The sequence below is a fragment of the Chrysemys picta genome, chromosome 3, assembly GCF_011386835.1.
Source record: "Chrysemys picta bellii isolate R12L10 chromosome 3, ASM1138683v2, whole genome shotgun sequence".
NCBI classification, from domain to species: domain Eukaryota; kingdom Metazoa; phylum Chordata; order Testudines; family Emydidae; genus Chrysemys; species Chrysemys picta.
In genome coordinates, this window is record NC_088793.1 from 63,226,552 (window position 1) to 63,242,370 (window position 15,819).

The 15,819-nt window shown below is 43.5% G+C and overlaps 1 protein-coding gene across 2 annotated transcripts in view; it reads left to right on the top strand.

Annotated features, from left to right (window-relative positions):
* The first annotated feature begins 1,683 nt into the window (after window positions 1-1,683).
* The window catches only part of IRAK1BP1 (interleukin 1 receptor associated kinase 1 binding protein 1), a 30,377-nt gene continuing 16,241 nt past the window's right edge, over window positions 1,684-15,819 (top strand). Inside the window, exons 1-2 of one of the 2 annotated variants that reach the window (XM_005299615.4) lie at window positions 1,691-2,445; window positions 15,379-15,444. In XM_005299615.4, coding sequence (XP_005299672.2) covers window positions 2,143-2,445; window positions 15,379-15,444 — 369 coding nt within the window. In that variant the 5' untranslated portion in view covers window positions 1,691-2,142. Of the gene's footprint in view, window positions 2,446-15,378; window positions 15,445-15,819 lie in introns of both variants that reach the window. The other variant, XM_024114340.3, reaches the window with a different exon arrangement.

Consider the following 15,819-nt stretch of genomic DNA (forward strand, 5'->3'; position numbering starts at 1 on the left):
ATTCCGGCTCTTTCTCAGGCTCAGGTTGGCCACCCCTGCTCTAGGAATTATTTTGGAGAAGTTCCATAGCCCGTGCTATATGGGAAGTCAGACTAGATGATCACAATGATCCCTTTATGGCCTTAGAATCTATGAAACAGTGCAACTCCCTTCCAGGAGCAGCTACATGGGGCAGGAGCTACCTCCATCTATGGGAAGGGCTAAACCCCCTGGGAGAGAGGAAGGATTCTTTGGCATTACACTTTGAGAGTCTCCTCCAACTACATCATTGCTTGTTCTTGTAGCGGGGATGAAATAATTGCTAGCCGAGAAGTACATGGAGGATCCTATAGGAGATGCCAAGGATGGGTGAGTCTGTAAGAAAAGGATGCAGTCCTGCTCCAGACCCACTGAAGGACCCTAGAATTGGATTCTAGACAAGAGTCTAGGTTACAGCTTGATCAGCTAAATTAAACTAAACCCTGCACCTACATAAAAAAAGGGGTAGAGTTGAGGTTGGGTTTAGCTAGCATAGGTTAGTTAAACCCTACCTAAACTTGACCACTTTTCCTAGTCAAGACAAATCCCCGGGGATCTGATAGCACCAAAGTAACATAATAGAATTGAGGCAAGTTGGCGTGAAAGTTTCCTTGTTTCAGATCCCATCACTCCTATGACAGGAGAGGGTGCCTAAAGAAGATTGCGTAATTTGTTTTCCCACCACCACCAGAACACTCAGACTTGTAGTCTGTTTCCAAAGGCTAACACCACATCTTCCAGTACTGAACAAACTTTGATAAGGTCATGGTTAGGATACAGTTCACACAAGCATCCAAAAAAAATCAAACATCTACTGAGAGCTTATGCAAACTATCCAAACCTCCTGAATCTGTAAAACTGGGCTAGAATAGGCACTCTCCTTCTTGAGGCCTGCAACCTCTCCACTTCTCAGGGAAAAGCCCCAAGGACAGGCTCTGCAATTGATTTGACACTTCAAGGGCCATTCATAGGTGCGAGCTAGAAGCTGAGACCCAACCCCCCCAAGAGTTTTCTGTTTCAGAACTTAAGAGGGAAAAAAATCTATTCACACTGGATTCCAAGGGCAGGGAAGTTGGGGCTGGGGGGCACGGAATGAATCCCGACTAGCCCCATCCCTGTTCGATCCCTGGGGTAGGGCAGGGCCCAGCTCCTGGCGCAGACTCCGGGTACCCTGCGGGGGAGTTGAGGCAGAGGCAGCTAGGAGGCCCCGCCCACAAGCCAGTGCAGAGCCAAGACTAAGTCCTTGGCTACACTCAGGACTTCCCAGCGCTGCCACGGCAGCGCTGTGACGCATGAGTGTAGTTGCCTCTCCGAGTGTAGACCTCTCCGAGCCCCCCCCCCCAGCGCAGCGCTGTAAAGCGCCAGTGTAATCAGCGCCTGCAGCGCTGCACGCTATTCCCCTCGGAGAGGTGGAGTACTTCCAGGGCTGCGAGAAAGCTCTTGCAGCGCTGGCGGCGCGATTACACTCGCGCTTCACAATGCTGCCGCGGCCCGAGGGGAATAGCGTGCAGCGCTGCAGGCTCTGATTACACTGGCACTTTACGGCGCTGTACTCGCTGCGCTGGGGGGGGGGGCGTTTTCACACCCCTAAGAGCAGCAAGTTGCAGCGCTGTACAGCACCGGTGTAGCCAAGGACTAAGACTCGGGCGCCCTTAGCTCCCGGCCAGGCAGCCTCCCCCAGGCCACGCCGCCGGCTGATCGGCTTTTCGGCTGGTGGCCGGGGTGCGTGGACTGCTACGAACGCGCGGGCCTGTCATCCGGTGGGAGAGGCCTGGGGCTCCGAGAGGCGAGGGTCAGGCCTGAGGCGTGTGCCACGGAGCTGGGCCGCAAGCGCCTCGGTGCCGGTGGTGGCGGAACTGCACCCCGCGGAGGAACTTCCGAGGCCTAGCGGAGCCTCCCTAACTATCATGGCGGAGTGTGCCCGGGGTCCTCCTGGGAAGCTTCCGCCTCGCTCTGGGGCCGTGAGCAGTTAGTTCTGCCCCAGTAACAGACATATGGCAATCGCGGGCTGACCCTGGTTGCGTCACGTGACCCTCTTTTATCATTCCCATGATGCCATGGGCGGGAGAAGGCTTTTCGGCCACCGTGGCGTTGGTTGCTATGGTGCTGTAACGGGCCTGCAGAATGTCGCTGTCCGCGCTGCCGCAGTCTCCCGCCCGGGTGTTCGCGGAGCTTTTAGCCCCGCCGCTCGGGGGTCGCGGGCGGGAGAACGAGCCGGTGCCGGGGCTCCTCGGCGGCCGCGGAACCCCAGTGCCGCCAGGGCGGGAGGTTCACGTGAGCGGCAGCGCGGAGCTGTGTGCGGCCCCGGACCGGGCGCGGGTCTCCATCCGGCTGGGGAGCAGGAAGGGGGAGGCCGGGGAGGCGCGGAGCAGCGTGAGCCGGCGGCTGGAGTACATCGCGCAGAGCGCCCGGCAGCGCGGGGTGCAGGTGAGAGCGGGCCGGAGACACCCCGCCCCCTACGGGAGCCCCCAGCTGTAAACTCCCAACACCCTGCGCGCCGCGCTCCCCGCCTTAAAGCTCAGCCCCTCGGAGTGCCCAGCCCTAAACCCCACCGTCATCCCCCCTCGGGAGTCCCCAGCCTTAAACCCGCCACTGGCTCTAATCCTTCTCCACCCCAAGTCCTAAACCCCACTGAGCGCCCATGCCCAGCACCTACGGTTGCCAATTTCGTAATCCACAAAACCCAATACCCTTGTTCCACCCCTTCTCCGAGGCCTCGCCTCCCGCTCGCCCCATCCCCCCTTCCTCTGTCATTCGCTCTCCCCCAGCCTCATTCACCTTCACCCGGCTAGGATATGAGGTTGGGCTGCTGGAGAGAGAGGGCTGTGGCTGGGGGTGTGGGCTCTGGGGTGGGGGATGAGGGGTTCAGGGTGCAAGAGGGGGCTCCAGGTTGAGGCTGAGGGGTTCGGAGTGCAGGAGCAGGTTCAGGGCAGGGGGTTGGGGTGTGGGAGGGGGTGCAGGCTCAGGGTATGGGCTCTGGGGTGGGGCTCAGGATGAGGGATGCAGGAGGGGGTTCAGGGCTGGGGCAGGGGGTGGGGAACAGGAGGGGGTTTGGGGTGTGGGCTCTGTCTGGGCGGGGCTTACCTCAGGTGACTCCTGGAAGCAACTGGCATGTCCAGCTCTGAGGTGGAGGGGTAAAGGAGGGGTAAAGCTGCGGACAGCTCTGTGTGCTGTCCGCAGACACTGCCCCCAATGGGCACTCGGGGTGGGGGCAGTGCATGGAGCCCCAGTAGCCGCCCTTGCGCCTAGGAGCCGGACACTCTGGCCGCTTCCAGGAGCCGTGTGGAGCCAGGGCAGGCGGAGAGCCAGCCTTAGCCCTGCTGTGCCACTGACTGGACTTTTAGTGGCCCAGTCAGCAGTGCTGAACGGAGCCGCCAGGGTCCCTTTTTGACCGGGCATTCCAGTCGAAAACTGGATGCCTGGCAACCCTACCTAAACCCCAATATCGTGCCCACCCCAGCACCTGCTCACTTGCCCCGGAGCACCCAGCTGATATCAGTGGTTGTATTCTCTTTCCATTGACTTCATGTTCCTTTAATAAACTCTTTACGAAAACAACAGCAATGACAACAAGCAGAGTTGGTGAGGGATTGCAAACAGTGCAGTGATTGGAGTATGTGTTACTGAACTGGAGGAGACCTATACGTGCATTAAATGCCAAAATTGAGCTATAAACCAGAGATTTTTCTGTATTCTATCCAACAAGGGATCACTGATTTTATTGTCCCGTTGTTCATTACAGTTAGATGTAACAAAATATTCTAAGAGCCTCATGAGGTGCAGCACTGTGGGTTCCGTCGACATTTCACTGGCATTGTTGATGTGGGGGGCATTGGGTAAGACATGTCTTAAATTCTCAAACAAAAACTAAGCCAGCACTTTGCTGCATTTAAAACATTTTATTTTTAATCTTTACATCCATTTCTTCAAAGCTTTTTATTTTTGGCATTTTATTTCAAAATCAATAAGTAACACAAACTTACCACAAACTGGAAGCGTGTATATAGGGGGTAATAGATGTGAAGGATAATTTTGTTAGTTTTAAAATCTGACGGCTCTTTAATTTATACCTCCTTTTTCTGGCTAGGACTTAGAAATCTCCTGTGAAGGAGCTTCCTTGCACAGTGGGCACTGCTTTGTGGAAGATTTAGAAGGAAACTTGCCTTTAAATTCAGCTCACAAACTTATCATGAAAATTTGCACATCCATGTCTAAGTTTTACTTGCCCACACTCATTTTCATGGTGTGGGTAATATTTTGCAAGGCTGCCTTAAGGATCTTTATCTAAGCCAATCCTGTCTCAATATCTGTGCTTTTCTTTCTCTCCTGTGAAGTAGTTGCTGCTTTCCTTGCTGACTAGGAGGATTATTCAGCCTTCCTTTATGTTCACCTCATTGTCATTGTGCACTAATAGATATTCTGCTGCAGAGTGTGCTAGCTATACTCTCTGTTGCTAATATGTTAAGAGTGGCACTAACACTTTGCTTGCTGGCCCCTCTGTCCATCATTTGTTCCCTTGCAGTAACAGAGCATGGCACACCCTTCTCTCTTCTTCCCTCATCCCTGCCTATGGTTCTGACCCACTCAGAAAACAAATGGGTTAAAACAGGGAGTTATACCTCCAAATTCTTTGAGAAGAGGCAGCACCGTAGTTAAAATTTTACAGGGGAATGATGATTGTGCTTTCTTTACAGGGAAAGTGAACTGGTTGTGGGAGTTGTACCTCTCTAGTGCAGACAGACCAGGGATCTTCCACCACAGGCTAGGACACATTAATCTGATACTTTTCTCATTGATATTTATGTTGGCCAACAATATAGCCGGAAGCAAAAAAATGAGAGGCTGCCACTAAATCAGTTATATAAATTCCCCAAAGAAGAACTCACTTTACCCCTAGATTGCTGGAAGGAATCTAGCCCAACTTATGTATATTAAGTTGGTTATCAGTCAGTGTTCTAGTGGCGAGAGATCCATGTCATAATCACAACTTGTTGCTATTCTCATCTGAGAAACCAAAGACTGAAAGTGAATGAAGCTGAATTGTCTTCCTGCCCCTAGAAGCTGACTCTTCAAATCCGGGATGAGGCAGATAGTGACAGAGGAAGCTTGTGCTGCTGCCTGTACTATTCAGTACTTCTTATATGGATAAGTAGAAGATTGTAGGTTTCCAGCATTCAGCCGCCTGTGGCTTGTGTGTGTGAATATAGTGTTCACATTTGGAAAAAAAAAATACTTCACACTTATTCACTGCAGCAAGATATTTCTAATCCTATTAAGATATATGCAGCTGGCACATGATTCATACAGACAGGACTTGAGTCTATCCTGTTAGACTCCAGTTTGTCCATAGCTCTGTTTTTCTTGCTACTTGTATTAAAATCCATCTGGGGAATCTCCCAGCAGTGACCCTTCCTATACGCTGCTCATACAGAATGAATAGTCTTACCCAAAAATATTCAGTGAGTTACAACAGCTGTCAATGGTTCCTTACTGAGAAAGTTTTTCTATTGAAAGTGCTCTTTACTGCCAAACTTTTGTGGGTTAACTATTAATCCAAGTAAGCTGCTTCAGGAGGTTACAGCCACACTGATGAGCTTTTCAAATATGGATGCCATTTTTTAATAAGTACAGGGCTGGGCCAGGAGGAAGCTTTGAAGTCACAGTTGCACAAACCCAGTTTCAAAATCAGTGTTTTATACACTATTTGGGAGGTGTCTGCAGCTTTAGCTCCAAAAGAATAATCTGAAAGCAAACAACTTTATCCAAGGGGGGGGGAGGGATAGCTCAGTGGTTTGAGCATTGGCCTGCTAAACCCAGGGTTGTGAGTTCAATCCTTGAGGGGGCTACTTAGGGATCTGGGGCAAAATCAGTACTTAGTCCTGCTAGTGAAGGCAGGGGGCTGGACTCAATGACCTTTCAAGGTCCCTTCCAGTTCTAGGAGATGGGATATCTCCATTAATTAAGGGCTTATAGCATTTCAGGCAATTACACCATTATGAAATCTGCTGAATGAAATCCAGTGGATGAACGTGTGGTGCAGTTTGGTTTTTTCATTCACACATTCTTTATTATTGGGAAGCCCTTGACTCCTGGTTTCATTCCTACACCAGAAATAACCACCCTAATAAATTGTCCAACCATCTCATATTTCATTGCTAGTAAATGAATACTTCTTTTAAAAAATTTGGGAAGACCACAAAAAAATGACTCATGGAAGTCTAGCTTGTAGTGACCAAGTTGTGAATAACTGACTTCCAGCCTTGCCAGTAGGGTAATTCAGAATAGGATGACACAAAGTGCTACAACACCTCCATGAATGACATGGAAGATGGGTAAACAACATGCAAATTAAAGTAAGATACTACTCAAATTAGGAGGTGTTGCAAACACCAATGAGGCCTGAAAATTTTTTTACAAAATGAAGTCTGACCTGGACCAAGCCAAGCTATGTATCTGGGGAAAACCAGTCTGACACAATTTCTTTAAATTTATATCTCAGAAAGCAATGCTGGTGAGACGTAAGAGTGAGAGTAGACTGCCACTGAGATCTGAACATTCAGTGTGATACAGTGGTAAAAAATGCCAATACAGTTTTGGACTGCAGGTGTAGAGACATCAGATCATAGAAAAGGGAGATGTTAATTCTCCCTTATACTTACTGAAAAGTCCACTTAATACCACATTCAGTTCTGGGTACCTCAATACCAGTAAGGTATCAGGGTCAAGGCAACTTACAGAAGAGCAACCTAAAGTCCAATTGTTTTTTATTGTTTTTTTTTTCTTCCTGGAGCTGTTCCCTGTGGTATAAGTTGTATTGCTTTGTTTTACTCTGATTCAAATCACTCCAACACTGGGACTTCCTCCATTTGCATTGTAGATTATTCTACCATCTAACAACTCTCACTACTAGCAATTTGTCTTACGCTGATTTTTATCTCATTACTTCTAATCAATATCATTATGGACCACACTAAAATTAATATCCTTTCCTGGTGTTTATACCCTTCCAATCTTTGTAAAGATATCTAAGCCCTCATGGGAATTACTAAACCAAGCTATAAATATTTACACCTTTTGTTAATCCATATCACCATTCCCCTTAATCATTTTTTGTTGTACCAGGGAGTTGGGCTAGATCAGTACACCACAACCTTTGCAGCAGCAAGAGCTGCATTCGCAGGTTGCCAGGAAGCCTGAGGGCTGTACCTAATTTCCATATATATTTACATAGGATTTTTATCAGAAATAAACCACACCGTAGCATTTATTTATAGAGTATTGTAAGTGTATGCAGCACTTTACAAAACACAGAGTCTGCTTTGAGGGCTTATAGAGAAGTAAAATGTTTGGGGAAATAGTCTTTTACTTAGCCACTAAGGCCCCCTGCCCTCCCCCCCTTTTTTTTTTTTTTTACACACACATTGCAGCTGGCAGTTAATAGTGGCCAGCTTGCTAAAAATAAGCAGTGACTTTTGTGATAGTGGTAGCATGAGAATTCAGGGTCAGAAGCTGTTTAAAAAACAAAACAAACCCCACAAACTTCATGCTACTTGAATTCTGGTTTAGACATTAATGTGACAAGTAGTTAAAGGTTTGTTCCAATAATATGTATTCACATATATAGTTAAATAAGTAGACACTGAAGGCTGGGACAAGACACCACCTTTACTAGGCAACCGTTTGCCCTAAGAAATCCCAAAGTATTCTCAAATCTGTTGAGTCTAATTCTGCTCCACCTCTATTAAAATACACCTGTTTAGCAAGTAAACTTTTGTTGATCTCATGAGTTTGCTTAAGACAGGTTTCATGCTATTAAAGTAAGACAGACTTCTTTGCATTTGACTTGCATGCTGCCAATTTTATAAGCCTCATGCAAGATGCCATCAGGAGGTGGATGAGAGAGAAGGAGGGATTGGAGCACAAATACCATTTGTAATTTGTAATTGCAGTATGCTTTGAATACCAGTTAACTTTACCTAGGTATTTATGGCTTTCAATTCCAGATTATCTGTCCAGGGTCATCTTTTAATTAGTTGGGGCTCTTGAGAGGTGTCAGAATACACTATTTCCCATGAGTAAATGGATGTAACCTCATCACAAAAACAAAACAAAGCATAAAAAACTTACGCCAAGGAGGAGAAAAAGTAAACATAGAATTAAAAAGTAGAGCAAACTTTTCCTGTGCTATTTCCATTTGTCCTTCTATATGCTGTTTATCATAGTGCAAAGGTACACGGTGAACATTTCTCCAAAGCTTTTATCCAAAGGTTTTTAAAAGGCAGTTGCACCTGAGATGTTAATTGGTAATTTACAAATGCAAATAATGGTATTGCCAATTGGTACTGTATATTAAGAACATACATTTTCAAACTAAGTTTTTTCTCCCAACTGTGACCTCTGTCTTACCTTTCATGCTAAGTAAAATGGGTTGTTTCCTTTTCAGTAAGAACCAAAGTGAGGTAGAGCAAAACTTGACTACCTTCGGACATTTCCTTTTTCATAATTGGTTGCTCTTCACCTTGGCTTGAGCTTTCACATTTTGTTTCAGGTGTTTTTTCATGTTCAGGAAGGAAGGAGTGGTCATTCATTTCAGCATCTATGGTGCAACTAGCAGTGGCTGCAAAGTGGCTCCTCCTAGCAGAAGAAAATTTACAAACAATGCAGGCTTATGGTGGTAGCAGTTTTTGTAGGATTTTCATGTTTTAAGAGTAGGGGAAAATGGAAAAGCAGAGAAAGACATAGCACCACCATGTAAGACATTTAGCCTTGGACTGGTAGCTCTTTGGGACAGGAACAATCTTTCCATTTTGTTTATACAGTGTCTAGCACAGGGGTTGGCAATCTTTGGCATGCAGCATCAGGGTAGTCCGCTGACGGGCCGTGAGACATTTTATTTACATTGACTGTCCACAGGCACGGCCCCTCGCAGCTCCCAGTGGCTGCAGTTCATTGTTCCCAACCAATGGGAGCTGTGGGAAGCAGTGGCCAGCACGTCCCTGTGGGCTGCTGCCTGCTGCTTCCATTGGCCAGGAACGGTGAACTGCGGCCACTGAGAGCTGCGGGGGGCCATGCCTGCGGACAGTCAACATAAACAAAATGTCTCACGGCCCACCAGAGGATTATCCTGATGGGCCGGGTGCTGAATATTGCCGACCCCTGGTCTAATACAATGGAATCCTCTTCCATGACTGAGATTCCTACATGCTATTGCAAAACAAATAAATGACCTTTTTCTGGAACAGTGGTGGTTTATTTCAGTAACGCCACAAAAATACAGTGGGTAAGTAAATTACATGTGTGGTTCTTTTGGGAATAGGTTTATGAACTGATGGAGTGGATGAGATAACATGTCTTGCATGTGATCTGTTAATTATTAATTCTGAACTGGAAAATTAAGAACATAAGAGAGGCTGTACCAGGTCAGACCAAAGGTCCATCTAGCCCAGTACCCTGTCTACCGACAGTGGCCAATGCCAGGTGCCCCAGAGGGAGTGAACCTAACAGGCAATGATCAAGTGATCTCTCTCCTGCCATCCATCTCCATCCTCTGACAGACAGAGGCTAGGGACACCATTCCTTACCCGTCCTGGCTAATAGCCATTAATGGACTTAACCACCATGAATTTATCCAGTTCTCTTTTAAACTCTGTTATAGTCTTAGCCTTCACAACCTTCTCAGGTAAGGAGTTCCACAAGTTGACTGTGCGCTGCGTGAAGAAGAACTTCCTTTTATTTGTTTTAAACCTGTTGCCTATTAATTTCATTTGATGACCCCTAGTTCTTGTATTATGGGAATAAGTAAATAACTTTTCCTTATTCACTTTCTCCATATCACTCATGATTTTATATACCTCTATCATATCCCCCCTTAGTCTCCTCTTTTCCAAGCTGAAAAGTCCTAGCCTCTTTAATCTCTCCTCATATGGGACCCGTTCCAAACCCTTAATCATTTTAGTTGCCCTTTTCTGAACCTTTTCTAGTGCCAGTATATCCTTTTTGAGATGAGGAGACCACATCTGTACGCAGTATTTGAGATGAGGGCGTACCATCGATATATATAAGGGCAATAATATATTCTCAGTCTTATTCTCTATCCCCTTTTTAATGATTCCTAACATCCTGTTTGCTTTTTTGACCGCCTCTGCACACTGCGTGGACATTTTCAGAGAACTATCCACGATGACTCCAAGATCTTTTTCCTGACTTGTTGTAGCTAAATTAACCCCCATCATATTGTATGTGTAGTTGGGGTTATTTTTTCCAATGTGCATTACTTTACATTTATCCACATTAAATTTCATTTGTCATTTTGTTGCCCAATCACTTAGTTTTGTGAGATCTTTTTGAAGTTCTTCACAGTCTGCTTTGGACTTAACTATTTTTAGCAGTTTAGTATCATCTGCAAACTTTGCCACCTCACTGTTTACCCCTTTCTCCAGATCATTTATGAATAAGTTGAATAGGATCGGTCCGAGGACTGACTCTTGGGGAACACCACTAGTTACCCCTCTCCATTCTGAGAATTTACCATTTATTCCTACCCTTTGTTCCCTGTCTTTTAGACAGTTCTCAATCCATGAAAGGACCTTCCCTTTTATCCCATGGCAGCTTAATTTACATAAGAGCCTTTGGTGAGGGACCTTGTCAAAGGCTTTCTGGAAATCTAAGTATACTATGTCCACTGGATCCCCCTTGTCCACATGTTTGTTGACCCCTTCAAAGAATTCTAATAGATTAGTAAGACACGATTTCCCTTTACAGAAACCATGTTGACTATTGCTCAACAGTTTGTTTTTCTATGTGTCGGACAATTTTATTCTTAACTATTGTTTCGACTAATTTGCCTGGTACAGACGTTAGACTTACCGGTCTGTAATTGCCGGGATCACCTCTAGAGCCCTTTTTAAATATTGGCGTTACATTAGCTAACTTCCAGTCATTGGGTACAGAAGCCGATTTAAAGGACAGGTTACAAACCTTAGTTAACAGTTCTGCAACTTCACATTAGAGTTCTTTCAGAACTCTTGGGTGAATGCCATCTGGTCCCGGTGACTTGTTAATGTTAAGTTTATCAATTAATTCCAAAACCTCCTCTCGTGACACTTCAATCCGTGACAGTTCCTCAGATTTGTCACCTACAAAAGCCAGCTCAGGTTTGGGAATCTCCCTAACATCCTCAGCCATGAAGACTGAAGCAAAGAATCCATTTAGTTTCTCCGCAATGACTTTATCGTCTTTAAGCGCTCCTTTTGTATCTCGATCATCAAGGGGCCCCACTGGTTGTTTAGCAGGCTTCCTGCTTCTGATGTACTTAAAAAACATTTTATTACCACCTTTGGAGTTTTTGGCTAGCCGTTCTTCAAACTCCTCTTTGGCTTTTCTTATTACATTCTTGCACTTAATTTGGCAGCGTTTATGCTCCTTTCTATTTGCCTCACTAGGATTTGACTCCCACTTTTTAAAGGAAGTCTTTTTCTCTCTCACTGCTTCTTTTACATGGTTGTTAAGCCACGGGGGCTCTTTTTTAGTTCTTTTACTGTGTTTCTTCATTTGGGGTATACATTGAAGTTGGGCCTCTATTATGGTGTCTTTTAAAAGCGCCCATGCAGCTTGCAGGGATTTCACTTTAGTCACTGTACCTTTTAACTTCTGTTTAACTAACCCCCTCATTTTTGCATAGTTCCCCCTTTTGAAATTAAATGCCACAGTGTTGGGCTGTTGAGATGGTCTTCCCACCACAGGGATGTTGAACGCTATTGTATTATGGTCACTATTTCCAAGCGGTCCTGCTATAGTTACCTCTTGGACCAGCTCCTGCGCTCCACTCAGAACTAAATCTAGAGTTGCCTCTCCCATTGTGGGTTCCCGTAACAGCTGCTCCATGAAGCAGTCATTTCAAGTATCGAGAAATTTTATCTCTGCATTTCGTCTTGAAGTGAAATGTTCCCAGTCAATATGGGGATAATTGAAATCCCCCACTATTATTGAGTTCTTAATTTTGATAGCCTCTCTAATTTCCCTTAGCATTTCATCATCAGTATCACCGTCCTGGTCAGGTGCTCGATAATAGATCCCTAATGTTATATTCTTATTAGAGCATGAAATTTCTATCCATAGAGATTCTATGGAACATGCGGATTTGCTTAAGATTTTTACTTCATTTGATTGTACATTTTCTTTCACATATAGTGCCACTCCCCCCCCTGCACGACCTGTTCTGTCCTTCTGATATATTTTGTACCCCCGAATGATTGTGTCCCATTGATTGCTCTCAGTCCACCAGGTTTCTGTGATGCCTATTATATCAATATCCTCCTTTATCACAAGGCACTCTAGTTCACCCATCTTATTATTTAGACTTCTAGCATTTGTGTACAAGCACTTTAAAAACTTGTCACTGTTTATTTGTCTGCCCTTTTCTGATGTATCAGATTCTTTTTTATGTGAATGTTTATCATCTGATCTAGCCCCTACTTTATCCTCTTCCATCCTCTGCTCCTGACTATAACCTGGAGATTCTCTATCATTAGACTCTCCCCTAAGAGAAGTCTCTGTCCGAGCCACATGCTCCTCTGCAGCATTCGGCTTTCCCCCATCTCCTAGTTTAAAAACTGCTCTACAACCTTTTTAATGTTTAAATTATCCTACCGTGAACCATTTCTTGCCCACTGAAACTTAGAAAATGGAACAGACTGTTACACAAGTTCTTAGACCTTGGCACCAAATGTAAAGCTCATCTTAAAGTATTGCTAAAACTAATTTTTTCTGTAACTAGTGTGATTAAACTGATAGCTCCTCAAGAAGAAAAAAAAAACTTACAGCAGACATAAACAGTTAAAAATAAACCAAAAAACCTTTTCATTTTCAGCTAGTCAGTCATAATTTTAATTAGGAATTCCACTAACATCCATCCTTCCCTCACCTTCCTTTCTGTCAAGAAAGAACATCATAAACAGGAGCAAAAAATCTCCACTGGAATATTATTGTAAAAGTTAATATAATTGAGCAGACATTTCTTCCACTAATCTTCATCTGGAATTGATGATTGCTGAAAACTGTTAATTTCAAATCTGGAGTGTGATGGGATAAAAATTAACTTCCTGTGGAATATTACCAAAACAGATACTGCACACAAAATGTCTTACCACCATTTATGTTGTAATAGGACCCAAAACCACAAGATGGCAGTGTCCTTAAGTACATATGCAACACATATAAAGTATCAAATAAGGCAATTGTACTTCAATCTGTGTAGAGAGAGGATAGGCTTAAAACATTTTGAATGGGCTTGGGGGACATTTTTCTTCTCCATAATTCAGATTACCAAGCCACCTGTTCATTATTAGTCATGTCATCATGGTTATTTCTATGTAATGTTTGAGGGAGGTTGGGAGAATATTGAAAAAGGGTTTCCTATGAAGGTCCAAATAAATGGACTACATTTCCCTACTGATATTAAAAATATTGTAGGATTTGTTTTTTTTTTTAAAAATCTTGAAGCTAATTTATAAGCTAAGTAAATTTTTAGAGGTGGATTGACTCAAGTTCTCTATCCTCCCCACAGGCAGCCAGCCTGCTAATTTACCTCACCCCTGTTCTGGCAAGAATGCTTCTGTCTGAGAAGTGCGATTTGGTCACTGTGGCCAAATCATCCCTTGGCCTTAACTGAAGAGACTGCCAAAAAATTAACTGCACTTGAGATTTGTCTATTGGGAATTGTACTGAGATTTCCAAACTCATATTTTATAGAAAGGCGAGGAAGCATTAGCTTGTTATCGAAAAATATCATGAAACATCAATTCCACCATATACACACAAACCAATGAAAAAATATGTCAATTGATAATAATAAAAACTTACAAATAGGCAGGGTAGGAAAAATGCTGCTTGAGAACTTAGAGTTTAATTTAACGATAGTTTGTATATTTTCACAATTTGTGTTTTAACAGTTCTAAAACTTTAATTTGTTGAATCTCAACATCTGTCATTAAATAATTGACAATCCCACCCATAATTTTGTGTAACTGAAAATTTAAACTGATAAAAATGCTTAAAAATAAATATTTTGATATTTTCAATTATAAAAAAAAATTGAATTCTGCCAAGTCTACTTTTAAGCCATTGAACGATGGTAATAATTTATGGAGCTGACTCAAACTGGTAACTTGAAATGCTTGTCATTACACAGTGCCATAGATGGGTGCATGCTACCTTATGTGTTCCTGACTCAAGGAATACATTGACAGAAGCTTCTTTTGTGAATGAGTAAGGGAAGGAGATAAACAGTGGAGGGGAATGCTGCTCTTTTCCACTCAAGGAGGAATTCAGTACAATTTAAATGGAAAATCTGCTTATCTCGATTACCAAATCCCTAAGACAGCCACACTTTAGAGTTTTAGAAAGATTTAAATCTTTTACAATTCTTGATTTGTTATAAATTAAACTTTTTATTGCAATTCACTTATTTTATAAAGGAGTGATTGTATTGTGTCAATTCAGAATGAAGTGGGGGCGGGGAAAGAGGAAGAAGAGATGCTGAAAGGAAATTTGTGATCTCAAAAGGAAAAATGCGCGTGTGGGTTTTGAAGCAATCGCTCTGGAAATCTTTGTAAATTATGCATTTTAAAAAAAGATGGAACATCCTTCCCTTTTCTAACAATCATTTTCTCTGAAGCACCCTGAGTTTTTTCCCTTTTAAATGGTGAAGCTGAACAATTTAGAGGCTCTGTAGAGTGAAGGAGAGGGTTTGATAGGACACAAGCGGCAAACCACTGCAATGTTCAAGTGTAACTAGAATCTCTTTGTATTTTATTTATATAGTGTTTCTCATGCAAGCATTCCTAGTGCTTTGTGTGATCATCACTTTGAATAATACAGCTGCTGTTATGGTAAAGACCGTTAAAGGGGTTACTCCAAAAAGGAAAAAAAAAACATTGCTCAATCATTATTTAAGTCACCTATTCACTACAAGCTGCTGCTTTTGAAATCTAGAATACGGATTTGGGAAGCACTTTTCACACACTAGTTCTCTTTAAACTTTAAACTCATTGTTTTGTAAGTCAGATGGAGCGTTATGCAGTGATACACAGCTTTGACTAACTGCCACTTATTAAAGGATTAGACTCTTATTAAAGGAAGAATTGTTGTCCAGAACACTAGACTTATCACTTTTCAAAAGAAACTTGCAATCCTTAACTGCCATCTGTATTCTAACTGAAGAGAGTGGTGTAGCAAATTTCACACGTGTGTTTCTGAGCTACCAGTAACACGCCAATAGGGAAAGTTAAACTACCATGTAGCATGTGAACACAAATTCTTAATTGCTTTGGTTAAAAATCATACTCTTGTACTTTGTTTCAGGAAGAAAATGTGACTGTGACAAAGGATTTTAGTAGAGTAGAAAATGCTTATCAAATGGAAGCAGAGGTATGTATTAATCGTAGCAAGAGGAATAACCATGCACCCAGACATAGTGAGTTTGTAGGTTTAGTCTTTCTCCTCAAAACTAGGAAGGAACAGTTACATACAGTACAGCACTGAGACTTTCCTAAAAGAGCCAGTATGAAGTAGTACAATTAAAAAGGCACCCCACAGAATTTTGCAAGAAGTAAGCTAGGTTCTGCGGTGACAGAGCAAGATTTTCTTCATTCTTTGCTGTAGAGAGGAGCCCATTCACTCCATGATAACAGGGAAGCTATACTACATATGCTGGATGTTAGGAGAGCCTTGGCCTTCTATTTGGATAGGATGAAGGCCTTTAGGAAATCTCCCAAACTCTTCCTATCAATTGCAGAAAGATCA